We start from the raw sequence: 26149 nt of genomic DNA, 5'->3' as shown, positions 1-26149 counted from the left end.
GAGCACACACACATAGCTGTTACTGGAAACTGTCCTCATCACATCCCTGTGAATTAGGGAGGTATTCTCCCCACTCTACAGATGAGGAACTGTGGGGAGATAAAGTGTGTTGGCCACGATCTCACAGGAAGCCTGTGGCCAGCGATGCTAACCACTTTGGCTGCTGCAACTAAATCCAACTATAATCCTGAATCACAGCCCTGACAAAACAGAAGCTGAAACGCAAGCCTTGCAAATCCCAGGCCAGTGCCTTCCCACCTCCACATCCTTGCTAGAAAGCAGTGCCTGAGATCGAAAGAATTGCAACAGAAGCAAAAGTAATTTCAGATCCCTGTCTCAGGGCCTTTGGCCCTCAACTCTTGAGTCCTACATCTACCCAGACCAAGGATGGCTGTGCTCTTGACATTCTTTACATACCAAATTACATGATAAAGCTTTACAGCTGTGTTACTCTTTCTCTGCCAGCACAACAGATCTTTCTATGAGGCACCAGTAATGAAGTTCAATAAACTTCCTTCCAAAAAACTTTACCAGCCATAGCATTAGACTTACAAATATTAGGGGCACCTGTAGATCTTCCTTCTTTCCAAAACCAGTTTCCCTTTATCATTATATACAACACCTAGATCACTAAGACTGAAAGAGACTTTGAAAATGTACTTTATTCTCTTTACTAATTTGGAGTATTTCCATCTTGCATCCCATTTGTTGGGGTTTTTTTTGACAGCTGTTGATGCCTTAGGTAAGGCACCCCTGCTGTTCTGCTAGAATACATAGTCAATGTGTTTCTTTAGAAGGGTCTTGTGGGTTTTCCAGATGGAAAAGAAACACAGAAAAAAAAAAAATAGTGAAATGGAGTAAAATGTGGCCAGATTACCAGTCTACAAGACCAGAATAAAGAAGAAGAGAGACGTGAAGTTACTTTCAAGATTTTCTACAGACCAGAAGAGATCTCAGAGCCTGTATAGGGTTGTGACACAAGTTGCCAAAAGCAGGAAGATACTTAGCCTACTTCTTGTTGACAGAAGACTATTCATTAACCACATACTGGTTAACCACAGGACTATATAACCATAAACCTACGTGTCACTCATTGCTGCTTACCAATAATTCTGTCTGTGTTTTTTCTCTGGTTATTCTGTGTCATTTACATTTAGCTTTATTAAGTGGTTTTATCACTTTTATTCATAGCTTCTACATTATTCATCATTTATGTGTTTGGTTGACAAAGGTAGATTTAGATTGGAGGTATTGTTAGTGAAATCTGTGTTTTATGAATATTCCTGTTTTGGGATGACAGCAGGACTATAAATGTCTCCTCCTTGCTTTTATGTATTATGATACAGCCATGATACAGATTTTTATTTTCGACATACAATTGCATAATACACTTACACAATACACTTACACACAAGCGCATGCACATACACACACACATACATATGCAACATGCAGCAGACTAAACTGGTAGAAATAATACTAGATTAGTCAGTGGAGGCTGTATTCAGACTCCTTAGCACCGGAGCCTGTATTAGATGCCATGACTTCTGATGCCTAAGTGGACCTCCTAACTATTGGTAGAAGACCTACACTGAGCACTTAGTGTCTCTGCTCAACTTAGAAATGGGTGGGTGCCACCAAAACTGAGTTAGACAGCTTAAGTGATGGACTGAACTCTCTAGTGACAGTAAAGAGGGGCCAAACACCCAAAGAAGGCATTCTGAAACATTGGTTTGGATGCCTCCAATAGTCATGATGACAATTTGATGATGTCCTAGCAGCCACAGCAAGCTGGCACGTAGCCCTTCATTAGCTAACATCAAAATCCGAGACCCTCTGGGTTAAACAGTTCCATAAAACTATAGAAAATCACACTCAAAGTAGCTCAGGTCTATAATGCATGCCTCAGTATACTGAAGCCAATTGCTACTGTGTCATCACGGGAGGCTTTGCCGATGGCGGAAGGGCTGAAGGGTGACGTCAATGTCAAGTTGTGCCTCTCTGGGGTGCAAGAGTAACTTCAGAGACTGTTGCTCTCTCTGTAACTATCCCTGGCAGTTCCTAATATTAGGCACACAGCACCTCATGAGCACAAGGATTAAATTCTCCAGATGCGAGACAGGGCTCTGCCTTTGGAAACCCTTCCCACAGACACCAGGCAGACCCTCATGTGCGTAAGAGCACAAGAGTCACTGCTTCCACCAAGTCTTCCCTCACAACTAGGGTAGGAAAAATTGCTTGGTAATGATTGTTTTTGCAAGAGCATTAAGGCCAGAACCCTTCTACGAAAAATAATGGAAACAGTAGCATTTCTGGCCAAAATACAATACAGACTTTTGAAATTATACCTAGAGGCTCTGTTGATGGGTTTGCTAGAGACTGTACTACCAAAAGTGCCCTCAAGAGTCACTGCTGATTTGACAGCCAAAGTCAGATGGATTAAACCGGTTGCTTGTGAGATCCCCTGACGCTGTGCAAAGCTGCGAGAACTTAAGAAGAAGCACAAAGCTTAATATTGTCCACCAGCCCCTGCTCAGCAATACCGTTCCTGGACCAGCAAAAGGTGAAGATCAGCCTCCAAGACCCAAGCATGTGAAGGTGGTGTGCCCGTGCTCTACACTGCAATACAGGAACTTGAAGTCTGCATCCCACCTGACAGAGGCTGGAAGCAAAATGAGCAGTGAGCTCACATCTAGCATGATGAGAGATTATTTAAGTGGTCCCCCAGAACAGCACTGAAGGGCTCTAGAGGGAGCAATAGGCTTGTAAGCTACAGCCCCTGGGAATGTTTGAGAGGAACCAAGGGGGAAAAAATGAATCCCAAGTGACAACATGGTCACATGAAGCTCCTGTGTGCTGCTTTACTCATCTCTGAGCAGTGTCATGACCAGATGGGTCTGGAGGTGGGAAGGCAGACTTAAAATGTAAGTTGCTGCATGGGCAGATGCAAAGGGGAATGAGAGCAGACACAGGGAAGAGAGGCCACATCTTGAACCTATCACTTCATTTTAATCCACCTCTTTCTCAGGCAAAAAGAGCCGTTGATTCCATTGATGAAGGTTCATCCAAATAAGGACATAAAAAAAATGGAGTTAAAGCCCAGAAGTTTGCCTGTGGTGGAGGAGGAGGAAAGGGAGGCCAACGGATGATGTGGTTACAATTACTATCTTTTGCTTTTGGGATTTATTCTGATGATCACAGATGTGTCATTACAGTTTTGTGGTTTTTTTTTTAATTGTTACAGTAAGTTATTAGATAAAAAGAAGAAGAAAAAAGGGAAAGGAGTCAAGAATGGTTGTGCTGACAAGGACAAAAGGTATAGATGGAAAAATATGAAATGTAATACACAAATGCAATACAAATTATATTACAAACATTTCTATTATATTAGTGGGAGACTTCCAGGTTCTAGCAAGAAAGATTGTGATACTTTTTTTTTTATCCAGCTTCTACTTTTTAGTGCTTATGTACTTACTTTTATTAAACCATGCTAAATGATCAATTTTATACATCTTTACAATTTCTCACAACATCTTGCTGGGTATCTGCCAAAGTGAAGATGTCTACTGCATTTTAATAACATATCTGACTGTATCTCTGGGCAGCATGTAATACACACACACACACTCACGTATTCATTCTCAAATGTTGACTATTATACACCGGGGCCAAATTTTGCCATTCTTATCACTTAAGTGCCTGAGTACTCCCAGTGTAAACAATGGGATGAGAAGGGCCAACATAATATGACCCTTCATTAGTTAACTGCTGCTTATTAAACAAGTGAAATATTTTTGTAGGTGTTCAAGTCGCATGTCCAATTGCAAAAAACCTGCACAAGTCCAAATTCTGTGCTCAGATGGTGACTCTTTTCTCCTGCCTCTGGTGACAGTTTCACACAGTCAGAATATAATTTTGCCTGTTATGTTTGGTCCAGTGGTTATTTCATCAGAAAAAAGCTGCAGCTGAAGTAAGCGGCATCAAAAAAATAACATAATTTGTTTATCATCAGCACCACGGTACCACTGAATTTAAATACAAGAAAAAACTGTTATTCACCTCATCTGCTACCATGCTGTAAATGGTTTACAAAGTCTGACTGCCACAGACCAACGGTCCAAACAGATAAATGCGAACATGGGGAGATGTCAGCAAGTCGGGGTGATTGCCCAACGAAATGCAAGAACTGCCCATGCAAATCAGTTGCACGGGCAACGGATCTGTTTGTGTATTTATATGGATGTTTTGTGGGTGTAAGTGTGTGTCAAGTTGGAGATTTGGGAAATACACCCACTTGTCTCCTGCCAAATCAGCCTGGGTCAGCATAAAGGTATACTTTTGAACATTTCTGTTGAGTGTCTCACTCCAGGAAGTTCTTACATCTGTGTTTACATAGTATCTACTTACCCAGAATGAAATCTCCATCGCATTAAATCAATAGGTGTTTTGTTCTGGATTTATATGGGTCCAAGTTGCCATGCAAATGGCCAAAAATGGCCTTGCTGCAAACTTGGACCCAGCTATGAACTATTGAATTTGCTTTGCAATAAGTTGTGGAAAAGCAACTCGCTGCTGCGGGAGCGTGGCTGGCGCTGGCTTCTCCCCGTCCCTTTCCTTCCCAGCTCCCTGAAGCACCACCGAGTGCTTAACCAAGACGTGCACCTCACTCTCTTTTCCTCCCTGCCCATTCTCCAAGCTTTTTTCTGGCTAACAAGTCAAATGCTGTGGTGGAGAGCAGCAGAGCCACCTGCCTCTCCTGCCGCGGCTCTGGGGATTCCAGGAGTGAGAAGGCTAGAAGAAGGTTGTGTCTGGGGTGGAATTGTTTCAAGGTGTTATTTTGGTGAAGTGTATGTACATTTAACCTAAGGCAACACAGGAACTGTATTAAGCAACCAAAATTACATAACTGAAATCAAGTAACATTAATAGAGACACTGTCAACCTAAGCAGGCACTAAAATTAATTTTTACCTTAAGCCCATTATCTGGGTGATAAGGATAGTCCCTGACACTCTTCTGGAAATTGTCCCTGACAATCTTCTTATTTCGTAAGTCAAAAACATAACCCAAAGTCTGCAAGCTGTGGACATGAAATATTTAAGTAAAAACAGATGCAGATGCTGGTTCTATACTTGGTGTAACTTACAGCTGTTAAAACACAGCTCTCTCGGGCCCTCAGCAGCTATTCCAGCAGACACATATTGGTGTCGCACAGCAATGTTTTGTGCATGCCCCTTGTCATCAGGTGTACCAGGCATGCTACAAGACCTGTCCCCTACACTACACATTTCTCTTTGCACTAGAGAATGTCCATGCAGGTAGCAGGTCCTAAAGTCGTTTTCCCCTGCTTTGCTGTGCTACAGTGGTACCAATACTCAAATCCCTTTCCTCAGGAAAAAGGACATCTTCCTGCTGGCATAAACAAAAAAATGCTAACACGCTGCATCCCAGAAACGTGTCACCATCAACTCAAAAATCACATCTTTGGCTGAACGCTGCTTTTTATCCATTATTGTAGCAACTAACACCTTTAGTATTTGATCTGAAACCCCCAGAAGAGTGATTCTCCACTGCACAAACAGGGATCGCTCAGATTTTCAAGTGTTGCAAGGGTGGGACTCAGCTCACTAAAACAGCCACAATTTTTCTCTCTTTTTTTGGCCAGATGTTTACATTTTAATTTGACAAGAGTTTGTGCGCAGCCAGTTTCACTTCTGCGCTGATGAGCGGTTTCACTTCCCAGTCCAATGTGCTGTCATGATGATACCATCCACCGCCTCCTCCAGCCTTGCAGGGGCCTCTGTGCTAATCCCTTCCCTGTCAGCCTGACAATGTGTGTAAAAGTGCAGCCGCCGCTGCCGCTGCTGCTCCACTCTTTGCCTGCGAGGCACCCGATGGCCCTTCTCTGCTTAAGAAACTTGGATTTGAAATGCACTCATTTGAAATGTTCATGTCGAAAACGTTAGACGCAAGGCATCAGTCTCAATTGGATTCCTTCAGGTTCCTTCCCTCAGGTTACTACTTCTACTACTTTCATGTTATTTTTCCTGTGAATGTGCTTCAGCAGAGATGCCACAAAAGCACAACTTATTCTGTTTAGAGCAGTTGAGTAGCAGGAGATACCAGGTGTGGGTATTAATGGTCATGGCCATATATCAGGAAGGGAGCTGCAGGAGGGGACAAGTAGGAGAATAACTCTGAGCTTATGGGAAAGGACATAAATGAACTGAGGAGAAGAGGCATAGGGTCAAGAGATTTGGGACCGAGGTGGCAAGAAGGAGGTCTCTGAAGACAGGGTGTCCTACAATAGTCAGCTTAGGGTGACACCCAGTAGTTAACATAGACATTAGTCACTTTTCTATGCCAACGTCAACAATCCACAAACACACAAAACCACCAGGAATCCCCTATATTGTGATGTTGCCTAAGTTCAGAAGAGAGACTATTTCAAGCTGTGGTAGGAATTTGGCTGGCAGGAGCATTATTTGCACTTTAGCATCCTTAGGTCTAAGTCCTATGTAAATACCAGCTTTTAGGCTTTGTGATGGAGGTGGTATATTCATATGTGTGTGTGAGCGTGTGCACCAGAGCTGCAAAAATATTTGACAACATAAAAAAAAAGTGTTTTTCCATTCTGTTCTGAAAGACAACCCAAGTGACCTGTTTTAACTGAATTTTTTGGGTGGGATGCCTTCTTAGCCTGAAAGCCTGCAGATCAAGTTTGCAAAGTGGATTAAAGCATTAAAAGACCTGGATGGGGGGAAGACCTTTTAATGGAAAAGCCAAGCAGCCTCTAACTATAAGTGGAGTTGCTGCAGTAACCACTATAAAACTCTTATGAACTTGGGTGGAGACAATAATTACAGCACAGGAAGAATGAGATGCTATGGGGTGCCCAGCCTCCGCAGCAGAGTGGCAGCACAAGGAGATTACAGTTTGCGTCTTAAAATGCAATCCTTACTGTTAAAATATTTTAAAGACTTGAAAAGTATATATGCAATTTATACAAATGTACATGTCACTAATGTTTGAACACAGATTTTTGAGTGGGTGGAATTATTTTTTCCCCAAAGATGACTCCAATGGAAATCTCTGATGCTCCTGTGAGTGGCCTACCCCAAAACCTGAACCTCTGCTGTCAAGCTGTGACCTACTACGTATCAGGAATTTTTGATTTTTTTTCCTCAGGGCAATATCATTTTAGTTTTAAATTAAGTGCTTCTCTATACCAGAGCTTGGGCTGTTTGTGAATAAGTGTTCAGAAATGACTTAGCCTCCACGAAGTGCATCCGGCTCTAGGGTAGAACGAAGAAACGATCGTTCAGCAGACTGCTGTGTCACTGCTGAATGGTTCAGAGAAAGGGAAAAACAGCAACAGGAACACCAGATGGCAAGGACAGTTCGAAACGAAATGGCTTAAATGCAAAGCTACCACCTTCTCACAGAAAATGCCTTGGGATCCTTAAGCCTAATAATAGTCCTTAACCAGCTATAATTTCAAACCATTAATAGGCTTTTTGAGGTAGAAATTATCACCTTCACTTTATAGGCGATGAGAGAGACATGAAAATGTTAAGGCCCAGATTCACAAGAGGATTTAGCTGCCTGAAGTGGGATTCAGGTTTGATTTAAACGCTTAAGTCCAAAATTACATCCCACACCCCTCCCACCCCCCCCCATCCAGGTGGTGCCTAGCAGCAGCCCTGGTGGATATATGAGGGGGCTTCCCCTGCCAAACAGCCCCGTGCCCTCAAGGCTGCAAGCTCAGCCTCCAGGAAGGAGCATCTCAGCGTGGTCAGCTGGCCCCAACCCACAACCTGAGCCCTCCTCTGCCCCTTGTCCTCAGGGAGGTTTGGCTCGGGAGCTGCTGCTCAGGGCTCACCCACTGACAGCCTCTCATGGAGGCCCCTATCCCCGCTTTAAGCATTATGGCACTTCCCCAGGGAAGGTCCCTGCTTCGTAGGATGCACCTCAGACGTACACCTCACACCTCCCTGAAGGGCACTGTGGCCAGATGGCTGCGGTGGGGTGGCAGAGTCCTCAATGCTGGTGGCTCCAGCGGCTGGAGGTCCTCTGGGAGAAGAGGTCCTTCAGGCAGAGGGGTGGTGCACGCATGGCTCTTGGGGCTGGTAGCTGCAGCGTTTGGGGTGAGCGGAGCACCTCGTTCCACTCTCTTCTCCAAGGACTGCTTTTGTATTTGAACCCATGATTTCTTCACCCCTCAAAGCCCTGTTCTCATCCTTTGCCTAATCGTCAGACTGGGAAAACCTCGGTATAATGGGTGTTGTGGCTTTTGGCAGATCCTATTCTGAGGCACCTTCATTTCATGGTGCATTGTCCTGTGAACCTAGAAAAAGCCCTTTGAGACGTGGATTTTGTCTCAGTCCCTCTCCCTTTTTCCAGCATTGGCTTTCATTTGGGACCAGCCCAAGTCTGGCTACCTGTCCGGCCAGATGCTGACATACCTCAGTGCTCTGGCACGGTGCAGGAGCTGGGGACAAACATGTTCCTTGCCCTGTGGAACGATGAAGATGATGGCCTCTCGGCATGGCTGCAGGCAGAGGCACCAGGTACAGGGAACAAGGAAGGTGTGGGTTCACTGGGAGAGCAACGCGTTGCTCTGAATATGAAAGGCAAGGAGCATCAGCACCATTTTAGCAAGCGATGGACTTCCGCCTGCAGTGGCCTAAAGCAGGTGAACGCCGAAAGACAACCTGACAAGTCACTTCTTCAGTAGCTAGCTAAGCATGGGAGTGTGCACTGGGACTGTTTACTCTTGAGTTCATTTTCTTAGAGGAAGGACTCCTCTGTGCTGTCATTACACTAATGCAATGTGCATTGATTTCAGAGCTTGGAAGAGGTCTGGGGTCACTCGATGGATATCCATGCAGTCAGTGATGGGGGAGATAACACTGCCATTATGAACTTGGAACCTGCCAAGTTCCACCAGAGACAACTTTCAAACGTAGAGCAACCTCTGTGGCCTTAGATACGGACACAGCTTTGCTAGCGTTGTGGTGCATAAAGTCTAGCCTGTGGAAACTTTGTGGCCTTGCCAAAGCGTTTCCTTCAGTTCCTCCCTAAACTTCAGGGAACTGATGTGCATACACATCGCTCCAAGCACCGCCCCAAGCACCGCCCCACTGAAGAGCTCTTAGGGCACCAAGCCTTCAGAGCAGCTGCTGCCCTCCTCCTCGCCTCGGTCTCTAGAACTTCCTCCCTCTGCCCCACGTGCTGCCTGCTCTGTCCCCGCGCCACACAGCAGGTAGCTCCTCGTCCTCGGAGGGAATGGTAGGAAAGGGTGGAAGGACTTTAGGATAGTTCCTAGCAGCACACTTTGAGGCCAAAACCTGCTCCTGTGATAAAGGCTCACACAGGAATCCCAACCTGTGCTGAGAGGCAGCAGCTCTCAGAGGGGACGGGCAGGAGGAGAATCAATAGAGGAAGGAGGACAAGAGGCAGAGATTGACGCAGGACAGAGATGAAGGGAATGAGGTTGATTTGGAGAGGCTGAGAAAGCGGCGTTGAAATAATATAATTGGAAAAACAGGGGAGAAGTAGGATGGGAGCAAAAGAGGTGGGGAGTCACATGGCATTCAGGTAATAGAAAAAGAATGTCTATCTTTTTACTGCTGCTAAAGGTTTTTTAGAAGGGAACAGAGACTGATTCAGACTGATGAGTGTTTATGCACATGACTATGCTGGAAAAGACTCTCCTGACAGCAGTTGTAAGCCACTGATTTGCAGCATCCTCACTCCTGCTAATCCTGAGTGAGCTGACAAGAACTGCATGCCATAGGCTAGTTAGCTGAAGTTCACTAGCCAGCCCTGAAGCCAGGGTCCTAATTTGTCTCTCAGAATGATTCTATTTTGATGACAAAATAGCAGCTGTTATTTAAGTTGTAATACAGGTACATACATATATAGCTATATAGGTACACACAAAAATAAGTATTTCTTTACCAGAACTCAAGCAGCCTCTGACGGAGGGCACACTAAAATAAAAAGCAAAATAAAAACAAAGAAAAAAAAAAAAGGGCAAACAGATCTCTTGAAACTATGTAACCTTTTCATCTAGAGAGGTACTTTGTTTTCCCTAAGTAGTATCCTGGTAAGCCCAACTCCTTTTATCACGGCAAAAAAAATAAGAAAATGCTCAGAGGATAGCGTCTGCCTCATCCTCATCATTAGCCCGAGTTTCAAAAATGTACAAGCAGAGCTCTGCAGAACCAAAAAATAGATTTATTGTTATTGGACTGAGGGCAGTGGTTCAGCACTTGGCATGGCCACTGTTTACAGCAGTAATGCTCCCGGAGACAGGAAGTTCTCCAAATCGCTCTGCCATTATTTTTCTCCTGTTGACGCTTTCTGATCGAGAGTTTTTTTGCCCAGACGAAATTTTAAGTAACCCAGCAGAGAGTATTTGGGAGCTGGCAAAGCCAGCCGCAGTCATGCTCAGCCTCACGGACCACATGATGTTTTCCGAGTCAAACCCCCGCGCAGAGCTGCATCATACATATACTTTCTTACACAATCAGCGATTCATGCAAACCCGGCTGCACGTAGCGAGTGTGTGCCGAAGACGACTCGGGCGGCACTGGCGTAATGAGAAAGTCTTCTCCCCTCCCCTCCTCCTGCCACTACGGCCCTGCCAAAGGCCAGCACAGAGGCAGCCGTCGTCCTGAAAGGGCTGGGTTTGCTGATCAATCTAACGTCGACACAGGCTATTTGGCTTGAAATAGGCATCAGCTCCTCTGTACCAGTGCGGGGACTCTGCACGCTGAATTCTTCCACGGCTACTTGGTTTACACAGAAATCTCAATTAAAAGTAATGACACGACTAAGCAACCCTAAGTCACTTAAAAATAAAATTACTGCTCCTGGCCTCTGTCTTTTAGAGAAAAAATCATCATTCAGGCCAGACTGGAGGGAGGAGAGTCCTGTGATAAACACTGACCCCCTAATACACACTCAGGGTGAGGACCAGCGGTGTGGCCCCTTCCTTCAGCCGCTGCCCACGGACAGCAGGACCAGCAGCAGCAGCCCCGGGCAAGCAGCGCTGCAGATGCCCAGTTGTCCCACCCCAAAGGCCATGCCAGCCTTGGTGGTGCCCGACGCGATGGCAGGGCTGCAGGACATCTCAAAGGGGCTACCCATTTCTCTACGGCCAAACCACCCACCCGCTGGCCATAGCATCCTGCTAGTGCTGCATACTTATCAATCCAAAGTATAAATAAGTGGTTGTTTTTAAACTCTATCAATTGACTCTTTTTTTTTCAGTTTTCATTGCTGTTGGATTTCTTCTATTTTTGTCCAGTCTGGCAAGCGCGGCTCATTGTTACTCCAGTATCTGATACCGCATCCCCTGAAGCATTCCAATGGCTTGGACCAGGACCCAGCCAGCTGCTTAATACTGATTTTACAATCCTGTTGAATAGCATCCTCCTCTGTTTTGCACATACTTTTATAATTTTGAATGCGTTTCAGTAAAAAATAAAACAAATTTTAACAAAGTGCTCAAATAATGCAACCACAAGCTGAAGCTGCACAGAAGGAGCAAAATTCTGACTTCAGAAGACCAATAAAAGTAATTGGACTCAGAATCCAGGCCAGTAATTTCTGGGTTTGAAGTATTTTTGAGATTCCAGCTTAAACTGATTTTTCTTCCCCAAAATTATATCCAGAAGGAAGAGTTCTGATGGCAGAAATTTCTGATTATGCTTGGTAATATCTCTCTCTTGTGTTCTCCTACCAGCTACACCTGTGAAAAAGGAGTACTTCTTTGGCTCTGTGGAAATTGAAAACTATTGCAAAACTTATTTGTGACTCTAATCCTGATAGCTAGTAGGAAATACATACGTAGGCTTAATTTTCAGTCCTTTCCAAGATGCAGTTTTTAAAAAGGCCTTGCTGGAAAGCTATCACGAAGCTCCAGCTCCAGCTCTCAGCTTTAGATTGAGATCTTATGCAGCAAGCCAAGACACTTCCCCATTAGCTACTATTATGATAACCTATTAATAATTATTTTCATCTGGAAAACATGTTTATTTGTTGGGGTTTTTTTAATGTTACGTTCTACAAAGAAGATAGTTACTGGGATTAATGATTCCATGAGGAAAATATGTAATGCTTACCGAGCCACGAAGCTTTCCCTCTCCAAAATAACTATTTATTTTTAATTTTATCCAATGAACTTCTATGGTGTCAGGCTTTTTGCATCAGATTTATTTCATCATAGTAACCTAAACCAGTTCATTATGCATTAAGAAAACAGGGTACTTTGCAGTAGTAGCATTTTGAAGTTTGAAGTGTTTATGAAGAGAGGGGGAAAAATAAAGATTAATTTTTTTTTAACCAGGTAATCAGGCAAGGGGGGCTGAGATTGGCTGAAGTTTTAAACTACATTTTTCTTTCAGAAATTACTTATTTGAGCTTACAAGCCAGACAGGCAGGTTTTCCCAGTAGCATTCTCAAACTAGGGTGAGGAATAGTAACTCTGGAGCCCAGCCAATTCCAATGTAAATCTGTTTTGTTCAGGAAAGCGAGCCAAATTGCTTTTATACAACATCTCGATGTTTTGGGCGACCTGTAATATTCTCAGCTCCCATTCCGGGTGTCAAGAAAATCAAGTGCTTTTTTTTTTTTGTAATTCTGAATGACAGGCACAGGCAGAGCAACATGGGGCAACCGCTTGCTGTTAGATACGAAACGAACGCTGAAACACAGTTTAGTTCTTTAAGCTTTGGCCAATGTTTGGTTGGCGCATCGGCTCTGACCAACAGGCAGGATGAGACCTCCGAATGGGGGGAATTGCTGTAACTCTCCCACGGTCAGCACAGAGACACTTATTCACTGAGATGAAAATGTGGGCAATAATCTTACATTTGAAACAGCCATCAGACTGTCTTGCTAGATTTCATTTAAAGCCCACAGAAGAAAATTTAAACTATTTATTAGGAATGCCAGGAATGACAATTTCCTGCTCTCTTAGAAGGGAGAGAGCGGTGGCTTGCCATCAGTTCGGCAAGGCTTTTAATGGGGATGGTCACACCTGGGCGATAATCAATGCGCAGGGAACTGTCACTGGTTGAAGCCGTTCCTTATTCTCCGGCAGGGATTTTAAATCACCCGAGGTACACAAAGAGCGTCCACTCTCACTGTAACCAACGTGAACTTTCAATCACTGTTCACATAATACTCCTGGCATTGCATTATCACTGGTGGCAACTGAACTTACTCAAACTCAAATATTACACAGCAAACAAAGTTTCGGTTAATTTTCCTCTAGTGAAGTATCAAAGGAAGCAATGCCCTTTGAAGCAGCTACCTTATGCTTTAGGCTTTATACAAATTCAACAGAACAGCACCTCAGAAATCCTGTACCAAATGCAAACAATCCCCACCTTTGGAAAACAATCCCCTGTTCAAGAAGTAAACAAAAGCATACATTAGTCACTTGCTCCAAAGATGGGCAGCCAATCGAGGTGATGAGATTTAACCTCGAAGACTGACTAATAGCATGCAGCGTTCCTAAATCACTCCATCGCTTAAAGGATCCCGAGCACCCGAATATCATACGACATACAAGGTTTATGTCTGTGCACGAGTGACTGGCCAGTAGCAACCGCTTATAGCAGGGTAAGGGGCTCAATGACGCTCCCCACCAAGCTTTTTGTATGAATAGGGACTATTCTCTCTCAGCCACTGGATTTTGACCTTGAAACTCACACACTTCACTGTTATGATTTCTAGCTTCATTACCATGGCCAGGAACTGAACTACAGGTTTGTTTTTATTAGCTTCTCTGCCACTTTGCCAGCTATTCATTTGAATCTTCTAAACAGTCATCTCTGAATCATAATGCAAATTCCATTTACTGAAAAGGTGGTACCTTTAATATAACAAATGAACATGTTTAATGACTGATACTTTTAGACATTACAGCATCTCTCATGTTTTCAGTAAATGGATATAATTTTCTCTGCATTACCCTATTATTATTCTTTGCTAGCATTACGAAGCTACGTTCTCAGCTGCGGGTGTTTTCCACCAAGTGCATTTTGAAGACAGCCCAAACAACATGATTTAAAAGACATCTCCCTCTGTATCCTCAGCTAAAAATGCTGCAGGATACAGAGGGACTGGATTGGTATTTTATTCTTAAAACATATTTACTGCTTGCACGTATGTTTCAACAGGGCCATGCTCTTCCACAATTGCTGACTGTATTTATACTGGAAGAATATCTACAGATGCATTTCACTTCAAAGGCAAATAAAGGCCGTTGTGTATAATCAGGGTAACTTCCTCGGTCTGAAGCCTGACCCATCTCCCGTTTGGAATAAAACATTTTGAGAGTGAGCGAGTGAGTGAGCAGAAGTGGCTCAGCTTTGTAACTCTCCCGAAGCATGCTCATAACTCTGTTCATGTTCGTAAGAACCATGCATGCAACCACGCATCAGGAGATGGCTCGGATGCTCACATGGGGAGAGGGGGAGGGGAAAATGGTGAGGAGGGGTCAGCGAGCCCTGCGTACTCAATTTGGTTCAGAGAGACACCATTGCACAAATTGTTCAAAAAGGTCGTAAATGGAAACCTACTTAAGTGCAGTAGACACTATCATTTTGATTTGCGAGTGTTACAGCACTGAATCGTTCCTAAATAACGCTGCTGTGTTTGGAACACCGTAATGTTACGTTCCGATTTTACTTAAGGATATGAACGAAACAGAAAAAAAATACATAAGTTAAGTAAATATCACATGAAGTCACATGGAAGATGCCACCGCTTTTCATTCTTGACCTTAAAAGAGAGAGGCTGATCTTTTTTCCGAGCTTTTTCTAAGCAACAGTTCACCGGCTTCTCTTCTGTGGGTTTTACTGAACCTCCCCGAACCACGCAAAGGGACTCCACTCACAGCAGCAAGGGTAGTAATGCAAAAGGAGTGCTTAAAATAATCTTATAATAGAAAGGTAAACATGATTGCTTGGAATTTATGGGGTTTAAGATTATGGACTGGAGCCAAAGAGTGAAGTTGTGAAGGGTCCTTCTGTTGATTTTAGGGGCTTTTGGATCAAGCTTTGTACACCTGCCCACTCACATGCGACGTGAGCTGCACGTGTCAGGTACTACTTGCAGGTTCCTAAGAACATTTTTATATAGGTCTAGTCTAAGTCAACTTTGACTCTTATTTGTTATTTACACTCATAAGGCCTTTTTATTTACATACTAGTAATTACTGGTTAGCACAGAGATACAGCAAGTCAGATATTAAGCTCATCTGTTCTGTTCTGGTCTATTCTATCCACTTTGCAGGAGCACATTAAATAACAGGACTATTGCATATTGTTCTACATCTATTTCAGAGAAAGAAAGGTCAGAAAAAGTGCCCTGTGCCTTCACCAGGTCATGATGAACCCGGAAAATTTTTAGATCTATGCAGGAATTACTTGTAATTTCAGGTTGACTCGCTCTGTTACAGGGACCAACTCTTGCCGAGAGCCCTGGGAGCTCCAAGACGGTCATGAGTCTTTACACAAGCTGAAAATTCTCATTTTAAATTGAAAATATGCTATTTAAACTTAAATGTGGGTAATATTGTGCTGCTATAAATTTGATGGGGCAGCTTCCAGAGTCAAAATGTGACTTGCTGTCTATGTGATTTTTTTTTTAAAATGAGATTTTACTGTTTAAAAACTGAAGTAACAGGGAGGACGGGCTAGGATAAAACAAGGAAAAACATATAGCTAATCCTGTGCCTTTGGAATCGGCCTACGCCAGTTTTTGCAGCATTCCCTGCTGCAGAAAACTTGATAGATGTTGTCTTCAAATTCCCTTCACGCAACCAGAACTTGACATAACTGGTGAACGTGACCAAAGTGTAGTTGAGAACAAACACATACCTCTTCCACTTCTACCCACGAATCGGAGGTCGTTGAACCTTGCTACTTGGTTTTTCATGGCAGCTGTGGCGTTTCTGAGTTCTGCAGAGTAGTTTTCATCGTTCCCAGCCATCACTGTTACCAGCGTCCCATCGGGCACGTCTCCCAAGGCCACCACCTATGAAATCAAGGAGCAGAAGCCTTAGCTTCCTTAGGTGGCATTTAATTTGGGGCACAGAAGATCAACAAGTAATGTGATAAAATAGGAAAAAGCAGCAACAGCAAAAATCTATGTAGACTAAGAAGCTGTTTGGGGAAAACAGGAATTGCTTCCATTCCTAGTTTGCAGAGCGACAGAAAAATTTTTACATGGATGCACCTCTGAAATACACAGCATAATGTGTACTCTGACATGAAAAATACATGAAATAAGCTTTCCAAAATATACTTCTGTATTTGTCAATAAATAAATTCAAATAACAGGAACTGATTCTGGCCTGATGTACATCAGTAGCATTATGTTTAAGCTACAGTGGTGTCAGCACAATGATGGAAATGTAAAATTCAAGAGAAAACAAAACCGAGCCAATCATCTCATGGACGCAGAGGGTCAGAGTCCCCACAGCTGCACCAGTTCCCTATCTTTTCCTCCCACCGCTCCACACAGAGCTGTCCCAGCATAAATTCAGAGTAAGTCCATGGAAAAGCAGGCCTCAATCGAATGTTTAATCACAACTTACTGAACAATTTCTTTTTTTCCTTTAGAAGCACGGAAGCAAATCATTGACTTAAGACCTCACCCGCAACCTGATGGATGGAAATTGTGATCTGAACTAATGAAATCTGCAATCGCTCAGACAAAGCCTTCACCTGGTCCGAAATGTTTGCGCTGTAGCTCCTTGGTGCCAGCATCTACCAAACAAATATTTAGGAACACAGGATCGCTGCGTTTTTGATGCAAAGTGCTGAGAGTTACATAGATTTCTAACCTTAAATTTTCTGACTCGTATCTACAATGTTCACACTGGTTAAATGACAAAAAAATTCATTTTATCTTATCTTCTTGAGCAGGACTGAATTCTCAAAGCAATTTTACCCTGCTACAATCGAATGGATGTCTGCTGTGTCTCTTGGCTTACTCTGGAAAAAGTAAGATCTTGAATTAGGTCCCCTATTATGCTTTTTTAGATCCCGTTGCTGTTCCCCCAATCGAGTCTACAGTAGCAACCTCAGGACTACTACCAAAGAGAAAGAAAAGAGAGAAAAAAAAAAAATCTAGCTAGTTTTTATTTCCTCTTTTACACATTCTAAGAGGAAGTAGTCCTGCATCATGTCCTCTGAGTTGCAGCTCGCTATTTTTCCTTCCTGTTAGCATTTTCTAGCTTATGTCCATGCAGTTATAATTGTCTGAAACTTGTCACAGCCCAGTCTTATTTCTATTAGTTCCTAATCACATTTGTTCTTTCCAAACAGGATCAGTGGCTCCTTTATTTGATCTGTCTCTGATGCTTATTCCCCAGCCATAGCTGCCTCCCATAATATGAGAGAGGTCTCTTGTCTCAGGTATTTCACAGCCTTTCCTTCTATAGGAGGCTGCGTTTCTCACTTCAGTCCTCTCCCGTTTGTCACTGATAACCCTTATTTTCACTTCCACATGCAAAGTTAAGATCACTGTGTCAAAATTCCCTCTTTACGTATCTTTTTCAACTTCCTCTTTCCCACTCCTCTGCGGCCCAGGCTTTTGGTTTTTTGTTCTCCTCTGTGTGCCGTAATGCATTTCTGTGGCCTGCGCTACGCTCAGCATTGCACTTTTCAAATTTCCCTGATCTTGGCATAAATTAGTCCCTGCTTGAAACATTTAAGCTAGGAAGTCTTCTTGCACAGCTTTGTGTCATGAGGCACGCTGGCTCACAAGATCAACAACTGTGAACCCAGCACGCTCACCCAGTTCTTAAAAAGTTACCGTAAAACCTTAATGCATGCAGATAAATTAAAGGCACAAGAAAAGGAAAGGGGAAAATTGGGGCATTACCCTCCCCTCCCTGCGATGCAAATGTTTGCACGTTCATTTAAGGAAATACATGCTAGCATTTTAAGGGATGAAAAACCTTTGTGAATCCAGGGTCAGTTGTCTCTTACAGGACAAATATTTTAAATCACCATTTTCAAATTACACTGAAGGTAACCTCAGTGATAAGACAGGTGAAGAAAATATTAGAAACAAGTATAAAAATTACACAGCCCAGAAAAGAAACTAGAGTTAAAAGTCACACACAATAGAAACAGAAATACAAACATTTACATTAGAAAAAAGACTAAACAGATAAGTTGGGACTTGCTGACTAGAGTTATCTAGTACTTTGTTGTACTCTTCAGCTCTTAAAAATATGTATTTCCAGAGAAGTGGGAAGAGTATCAGAGTGCAGTGCTGCCAGGTATCTAAATTACCTACTTCTGCTGCATCAATCAAACAAAATTGGCCTTTTAAATTAAGATCTAGATCCTTTCTTAACAGCGTTTCGACAACGAATCTATACGGCACCTTATTAGAGTTATTAGGTATTATTTTCTAAGTTTCTCCGAATCATTCTTTATTTTAGAAAAGAAAAAATGCATGGAAATGACAATTTTGGTTTGAAACAATATCCTGGTCCTAAAGATCAAACATCATGAGTAAATTTTTCTAAGGAAACATGAAGAGAAAACTCTCTGTCTCTCTCTTTTTATTGATGCAACGGTTGTTAGCAAATACTTGCTAAAACTCCACTCTTTTTTGTCAGATGCAAATAAAATATTGGCAGCATAGGAATGATCTGAACTGAAATTTCTAGCTCCTGGTCCAAATGATCTTAAAAATTATGACTTTAAAAAATGCCTTTGCGAATATTCAATATTTAGTATAAAACCAGTGAGATTGTTCTATAGGTAGCAAGCTATTTCAGGACTCATTTCTAAGCAGTCCACAGAGGGACTGTTTGGGGGGGGACGAGGAGCACCGAGCCCCCCGGCAAGCAGGTGCCTCCCAGCACAACATTTCAGGAGCTCATCAGGAAACCCTCTCCTGGTTTGTGGTTTGGGTTTTTGGGGGTTTGGTTTTTTTTTTTTTTTCTGCTCGCGTATTTCTAGGTTAAACTATCTCAGTGTTACAAACACTTGCTTTCGTCTGTTTGGAGAACCTGACCCTTTACTCTGTTTGCAGAAGTTGGGAGAGGGCTTGCTCGTTAAAACGGAGGGCTGCTCTACCTGCGGCCGGGGGGGCCGGGGGGGACCGGGGAACGAGAGCGGCGTTGGGTATCTCTCGAAACCAGCCCCCGGGGTTTGTTTTCCGCGGGCGGTTTTCACATAACCAGGACAGCCGCCTGCCGCCAGAAGCCCCCCCTGCCCGGGGAGGCGAGGGGGGAGCGGGGCCCCGGTCGCTGCCGGACCCCGCGGCTGCCGGCGTCTCGGCACCGGGGCGAGCCGGGGCCGGGCGGCGGCACCGCTCTCTGCCGGCGGCTTGGGCGGCCGGGCAGGAGCGGGAAGAGCCGCCTCTTGTCGTGTGGTGCCCCCCCCCCCCGCCCTCCCGCCGCTCCCCGCCGGGAGATGAGCGGGGCTGAGAGCACGCCCCGGGCACGGTCACGCGTGGCACGGCGGGGAGCCGCCGCGGTGGCCACCGGCCGCAGGGGACCCCCAGGAGAAACACCGGCCGCGTTTGGGGACTCCGCTTATCTCCCTTGCCGGCGGGGCGGAGCGGGTTTTCACGCCTGTTCCACACCGTAACTCTGCCTTCCAGGAGAGCTTCCCGAGTAATTAGCAGCAGTTGCCTAGTGCGTGGGTGACAGTATAATAATTAATCTAAATGTGCGAATTTAGGAACTGACCCCGCCGATTAGTTCCTCCTTTTCCCCAGACTCATATATGCGTAAATCAAGACGACTCTCCAGACATCATAAAACTTTTCCCTAAAGCCGCCTCCTCGGCAGGATTTCCCAAAGCTCTGGGAGCTGAACTGATTCCCTTCTCCCTCTTTTCTCTTCCCCCAAAAAGCCATCGGAAAGACTCGGGTCTGGTCGCCTTCCAAAAAGTTGTACTGAGGCCGTCGGACTCTAGCAGTGACCGAACTTTACAGATCCCGATCCTGAATCTAACCCCGGGGCTCCTAGGGAGCCGCATGTCTCCGCGGCTCCCGCCTCGGAGAAGAGGATAACGAGAATAATTACCTTTTCCTTTCCTTTCCCTGCTCGGAAGCGTATCTACATCAGTAGCAAGAAAAACCAGCGCATTCAAGAAGTCAGCGACAGACCCAGGTCAAAAAAGAGCGTGCCCAAGGCGGGGGGGATGAATTTCGCTTGAACCCGGGTAACGGGAAGGTAGGCCGGCTAAGGGAGAAAAGCGCAGCTTGCTTTCTGCAGGGCTCTGGAAACAGGACAAGTCCAAGCGGCCGCAGGGTCTGCCCAGGGTAGGCCCCGACATTTACTATTATCAAAAACAGCCCCCCAAAAAGGAAAAATGTGGGGTTTTTTCCGAAGAGCCCCTGGCAGCCTGGCGGGGGGAAGCCCGACACCTCCGGAGCGGGGCCGGCCGGTGCCGCCGGGCGCTGGCTGCGGCGGGTTCGCGGCGGCGGGCGGGTGTTCCCCGGACGTGGCAGCCCCGGCGGGGCGCTCCGCCGCGGGGCTGCCTGCAGAGGGACTCGCTCTGGGCGGCTTCTGGGGGAGCCCGGGGCTCCTGCGGTGCCGGGACGCCTGCATCCGTCTGCAACGGGCTGCGCCGGCATCTGGTCCCCAGGGCAGCCAAACTCCTCGGGTCTGGCCTTTTTTTTTTCCTCTTTCTTTTTTTTTCCTCTTTCTTTTTTTTCTTTTTTTTTTTTTTTTCCCTTGAGCAGAGCCGCCTCTCACTACCAGAGTTCTGAACGGGCCGAAGAGGGAGGCAGCGGCTGGAGGGAGCCTGCCCGGCCCATCGCATGCCCCAGCTGCCGCCGCTCGCTCCTGCCCGGAGCCCGGGCGAGAGCCGCGCCCGCTCGCCCCGCGCCCTCCCACGCCGTCGCCAGTGGCAGCGACCGCGGAGGGAAGGATGGAAGGAGGGACGGAAGGAGGCGCGGGGTCGGCTGCGACGCACCGCCGGCCCCGACGCGGCCTCCCCGCCGGGGCGAGCCGGGGCCCGGTCCGGGCGCGGGTCGGAGCCCGGGGGTCGGCGCCCCGTTCCCCCCCCGCCCCCCTCCGCCGGCGGCGGGGCGCGCAGCCCGCCCTCCCTTCCCTTCCCTTCCCTTCCCTTCCCTTCCCTTCCCTTCCCTTCCCTTCCCTTCCCTTCCCTTCCCTTCCCTTCCCTTCCCTTCCCTTCCCTTCCCTTCCCCTCCCCTCCCCTTCCCTTGCCCTGCCTGCCGGGCCAGCCCGCCGCCCCTGCCCCCCAAGAAGCGCGATTTTCGGGAGCCGGCAGACGTACCTTGAAGGCGATGGGCAGCGTCTTGTTGCAGCGCCAGTGGGTGGGCAGCACGGAGCAGAGGAAGTTGGGGCTGTCGGTGCGCACCAGCTCCCCGGGGTGATCCGCCAGGACCTCCACCATGCTGCGGTCGGCGCTGCGCAGCTTCCCCGGCAGGGCGCCGCTGTGCTCGGCGCCGGGCAGCGGCAGCGGCTCGGTCATCTTCCCCGGGCTCAGCGTGGTGGAGGGCGGCGTGAAGCGGCGGCTGGTGCTGGTATCTACGGGGATACGCATCACAACAAGCCTTTTGAGTGAAAGACCTCCACAGAGTTTTTACAAAACAGCGAAACGAGCGTAACTCTTCAGCGATCTGCTCTCTGGGGACCAACATAAACGGATACAGGCTGAGGACCCGGGGGAAACTTGTTTCTACGCCAGTCCCCAAAGTTAATTTTTTGCTGAAGGCGGCTGAGATAGCGAGCACGCCGAGACTTAACTCTTGGCTTCCTGGCGCGGCGGAACAGATCACGTTAATCCGATAAGCGAAAGGGTCGTCCGTGCGGGGCTTTACCGCGACGCCTGTGCATCTAGTCTGCGGCCGTGACGCCAAAAGTTACCGGGGGGGAAAGCTCCTTCCAAACTCCCAAGCACGGTGTCAAAAATTAGGCAAATCAAATACAAGACGCGGTCAGAAACGCATGCAAAGCCTGGGCTTCCCAGAGAGTCAGTTGCCTATCAGTTTCTTCCAGGTGATTTCTCTACAGTCCCAAGAGAAAACAAAATACATCAGCGTCTTCCGTAGGCAAAAATCGCTCTTTAAGAGAGGGAAATTCGGGGTCAGTCTTCAGAGAAGGCAGTACGCGAGCTAGACTTTCTGATCAAAGGTCAGCTGGCTACAACTGTATATATATATTCACGTACACACACGCACGCACACACACATATACTGTACTTCATAAAATATTTACAATATAATCTGTAGAGAATTTAAACACAACAGGAATCCATTAATGTTCTCTGCGAGATTTTTTTTAAGCAGCCTTGAAAATCAGCTTCAGTAGTTTGGTTCGCGTTGCTCTAAGTACTCGTGTCATGACCTTTCAATCATTCTTGCGCAAAAAGAAAAAAAGAAAAGAAAAAAGAAAAGCTCAGTGCATGGCATTCAAGCTTTAAACCTCTATCTTTGTACTTGTCTTTGGTATAACGTCTTTCATCAACTTAGAGAAAGGTCACAGCCGATCGCAAGCTCTGAGGCTAAGAGGTCCACAGCTGAAAACTTGGGTTTGGGGATGTTGGTTAAATTGTGGGTTCTCTCTGTGGTTTTGCGTGTGCAACAGCGCTCTCTCTCTCTCACTCACGTCCTCCTCAGCAGTCAAACCAACAGTCTGCAACAACTTCGGCAGTCATTGCCAATTCTTTTTTTTTTTTTTTTTTTTTCGGTATCTGAGGCAGTCTTCCTCTAATTCGGCCACAGGAACCGGCTGCTTAACAATATTTTAACCGCAGCAGGTGGAAGCCTGCTTTCGGAAACATGACTTTTCTCTCGGCCGCCTCCAGCCAGCGGGATGGATACTGCCAGCCTGTGCGGAGAGCCCCCACGCACACGCACACACTGAAAACCAAAAGCAACCAACCAGCATCAATAAAAAAAAAACGATTAAGAAAAAAAAAACCCACAACCCAAAACCCACTACTTTTGAACGAGTGAAAGCTTTCCTTCCGCAAAAGAGGAGGTGGCGGCGGGCGCGGGTGGAGGAGCCGCTGACCCCCACGGAGAGAGACGGAAAGGACCGGGGAAGATCAAACCCCCGAAGTTGCCAGCCAGGGTTAGAAGTGACAGCCTCCAGCCCAGACGACCGCTCAGAGACAGCGCATTTCCACAGCGGAGAGCTCTCCGGTCTTCACGTGAGCCGCGGGGAACGTAGGCTTCCTGCCGGCCGGCCGCCCACGGCGCCGGGGCTCCACCGGGCCGGGCCGGGCCAGGCCCTGCCGCTCCGCTCCGCGCCCCGCCGCGCCGCGCTGGGCTGGGCTGGGGTCCGCGCCGCCCGTCCGGCGCCCCGCCGCCCCGCGCCCGCCGCCGCCGCCGCCGCCGGGATGAATGGAGGTGGCCGGGAGCGGGTTGGCTGCGGCGGGCGGAGTGCGGAGGAATGTCATTCCCCCGGCTGCTTTGCATACGGGGAGGGCGCCGGCCAATCACAGCCCTTTCCGGGAGCAGCCAGGGCGCGGCCGCGGGCCAGGGGCTCCTGGAATTGGCGCGCCCGCCGCCGCCGCCGCTACTGTGGGGCGCGGGGGGTGAGCGCCGGGTCGGCGGGACGCCGCGGACACCGCAACCGCGCACAGGCGCACCCAGGGGAGGACCGCGGGCTGCCGCTGCCCGAGCCCACCGCAAAGGCGCTGGCGGCGGGGCCCGCCGCAGCCATGTGCAGGGCGCTCCGCGCCTGCGGTTTGCCGGGGGGTGGTTAGGGCAGACCGAGCGGCGCGACCCCCGGCTCTGCCTGCCTCCGGTGCAGGTCCCGCTTGCCCTTCACTTAGGGACCGCCCGCCCCCGAGGAGCGGCTGGTGCCCGCAAGGTGACCGCAGCGCCGCGGACGCCGCCCCGGCACACACCGGCGGCCTCCCCCCCCTCCCCCAATCCCCTCCCCGGGGCGAGCTCCCGGCGGCGTTCGCTCCGGGGCGTTTCCTCCCTGCAGAGGGGGTCGCAGCCGTACAGCCGGCCGCCGCCCGGACCGGCAGCCCCCGAGGCAACCGCCGCCGGGCTAGCGTCTCCCGCCTGCCCGCCCCGCTGCTTCCCGCCCCCGCGGACAAGGACGAGGCCCCGAGGGGCGCCCATCGCCGCTCGACAGGTCGGGGCGGCCGCCGGGACCCCAGCCGGGGGACATTGCCACCCCCCCGCCCCCGGCACAGCCCGGCCACCGGCCGGGCCTGCCGGCAGCACCGCCGGGGTCAAGGCCGGGCCGGCGGGCGGGCAGCGCCGCACGGGCAGCCGCGGGCCGCCGGCGCCTGCCCCGCCAGCCGGCCTGGGCCCGCGGAGCCGGTAGCGAGAATGCTGGGTGGAGGCGTGGCTGTCTTTTCGGGCTGGGTTGGGGTTGGTTTTTTTGGGTTTGGTGGTTTTCTTTCTTTTTTCTTTTATTTTTTTGGTGCTGGTCGCGAATGTCGTGGGCTCGCCGCTGGCGTAACCCAGGCTGGGAACGTGGCGATCACGACTCGCTGCCGCCGTCGCGGCGGAGCCGCCGCCCGTCCCCGCCGCGCTCTCGGCACGGGCTTGGGGTTCCTCCGTGAAATTTCACCCCCCTCGTTCGCCCGTGTCTCCTCTCCCGGCCGCGGTCCCGCCGTGTGCCCGCCGCCTCCCCGCCGGCACGGCCGCTCCTCCCCACGGCCATCCGCGGGACGCCGCCTCCTCCGCCGCCCCCGCCAGCTCAGCAGCCGCGGCGGCGGCCGGCCGCGCTCCCCCGGGGCCGGGCGGGCTTTGAAGGGGAGCGACAGCAGCTGCGGCGGGCTGGGTGGGAGTGCGTGCGTGGGGTGGGCGCGGCCGCGGAGGGGACACCAACCGGGACCGCCTCCCGCCGCAGGCAGCCGGGCTCGGGAAGGGCCGCGGGGAGCGGGCCGGAGCCGCTGCCCGCCGCCGGGCCTTACGCAAGGCGGCGGCGGCGGCCCCGGGGGCGGCCCTCGGTGCAGCTCCGCGGCGGGGCCGGCAGAGGGGGCCCGCCGCCCGCCGTCGGCCCGGCGGAGGGGAGCCGGGGCGGGCGGAGGGGCCGCGGGGCGACCCCCGGGGAGGACGGCAGCTGCCTGCTAGGCCCGCGGCGGCCAGCGCCGCCCGTCCCTGCCAGAGCGCACGGGGGGCTGCGGTCCCGCGGGGGACGCGACCCGCCGCATCCCCTGGGACGCGGTTCCGCGGGAAGAGCCGCCTTGCGCGGCCGCTGGCCGGGAGCCCCCGGCACCCACCCCCCGCCGCCGGCGACTTTCCCCCACCCCGGGACGCCCAGGGCGGGGAGCGAGGACAGGACAGAGAGGATCCTCGGTTTTGCCGACACCCGCTTTGGAAGCGCTCCGGAGTTGGGAAAGTAACTGTCGGTACGCGTTCGGGCACACCGCGACCTGCGGGGACCGGAGCAGAGCGCGAGCTCCCGCCACTGAACGCTACCTGCTTTACACGCAATTAAACCGAAAGCAGGCTGAGTGCCCTGGGTGGGAGAAACCGGCTTTTGCCTCCCCGGAGCCTGCTGCCGGGGAGAGAGACGCGCCGGGTGCCCCGCGGGGCAGGGCTCCTTGCGCGGGGAGCCGCGCAGCGCAACTGAGTTCAGGAACCTGCCACCACATTCACGATACAAGCGCCGGGTGTGGGTTTCCTCGCACCCCTCCAGTGCGGGGCAGGAGCGCCTTCCCCTCTGGGGGGGGTGGGTTGCAAGGCTCCGGCTGCGCCCCTTTGCCCCTCCGTCCCTTTGCCGGGGGGGACCGGTGAGGCTGCCTACCCCGGGGTTGCCCATCCGCGCCCGGGGCTGCCCCGGGGCGCGTCCCCGCCGGAGGGTTACGGCTTCATCTTCGCATGACCTGCCCCCTTGCCTCCTTCCCCTCCTTCCCCTCTGCCAAAGGAGGTTTTCCGTGCCCCGCCACCCCGCCCCCCCCCGCCAAAGCGCTGCGGTGGGAGCGCAGCCCGGGCAGGGGGGCTCCGCGGGGGCGGCAGCGGCAGGGCGCGGCTCAGCCCGCCCTCCCGCCGCGCTTGCAACAGGTCCCTCTTTTAAGCAGGCGAGTTTGGTGCAGCAAGCTCTCTATTTCGCACCAAGTTTCTATGGTTTGCGTGTGGTTCCCCCCCCCTTTTTTTTTAATTCCGACTTTTACACGGTTACTTCTTTCTTGTATGAAATTATCCCGAATTTA

General features: G+C 49.3%; 1 protein-coding gene across 2 annotated transcripts in view; it reads right to left on the bottom strand.

Annotated features, from left to right (window-relative positions):
- RUNX1 (RUNX family transcription factor 1) overlaps positions 1 to 26149 on the bottom strand; it is a 175053-nt gene that overhangs the window by 55543 nt on the left and 93361 nt on the right. For both annotated transcript variants that reach the window (XM_052795208.1, XM_052795209.1), the window contains exons 3-4: positions 21299 to 21552; positions 15902 to 16058 (exon numbers count right to left, since the gene is read on the bottom strand). In XM_052795208.1, the coding sequence (XP_052651168.1) occupies positions 15902 to 16058; positions 21299 to 21552 (411 nt within the window). The remainder of the gene's footprint in view (positions 1 to 15901; positions 16059 to 21298; positions 21553 to 26149) is intronic.

The sequence above is a fragment of the Harpia harpyja genome, chromosome 8, assembly GCF_026419915.1.
Source record: "Harpia harpyja isolate bHarHar1 chromosome 8, bHarHar1 primary haplotype, whole genome shotgun sequence".
NCBI classification, from domain to species: Eukaryota; Metazoa; Chordata; class Aves; order Accipitriformes; family Accipitridae; genus Harpia; species Harpia harpyja.
This window is presented reverse-complemented; position numbering and strand designations above follow the sequence as displayed.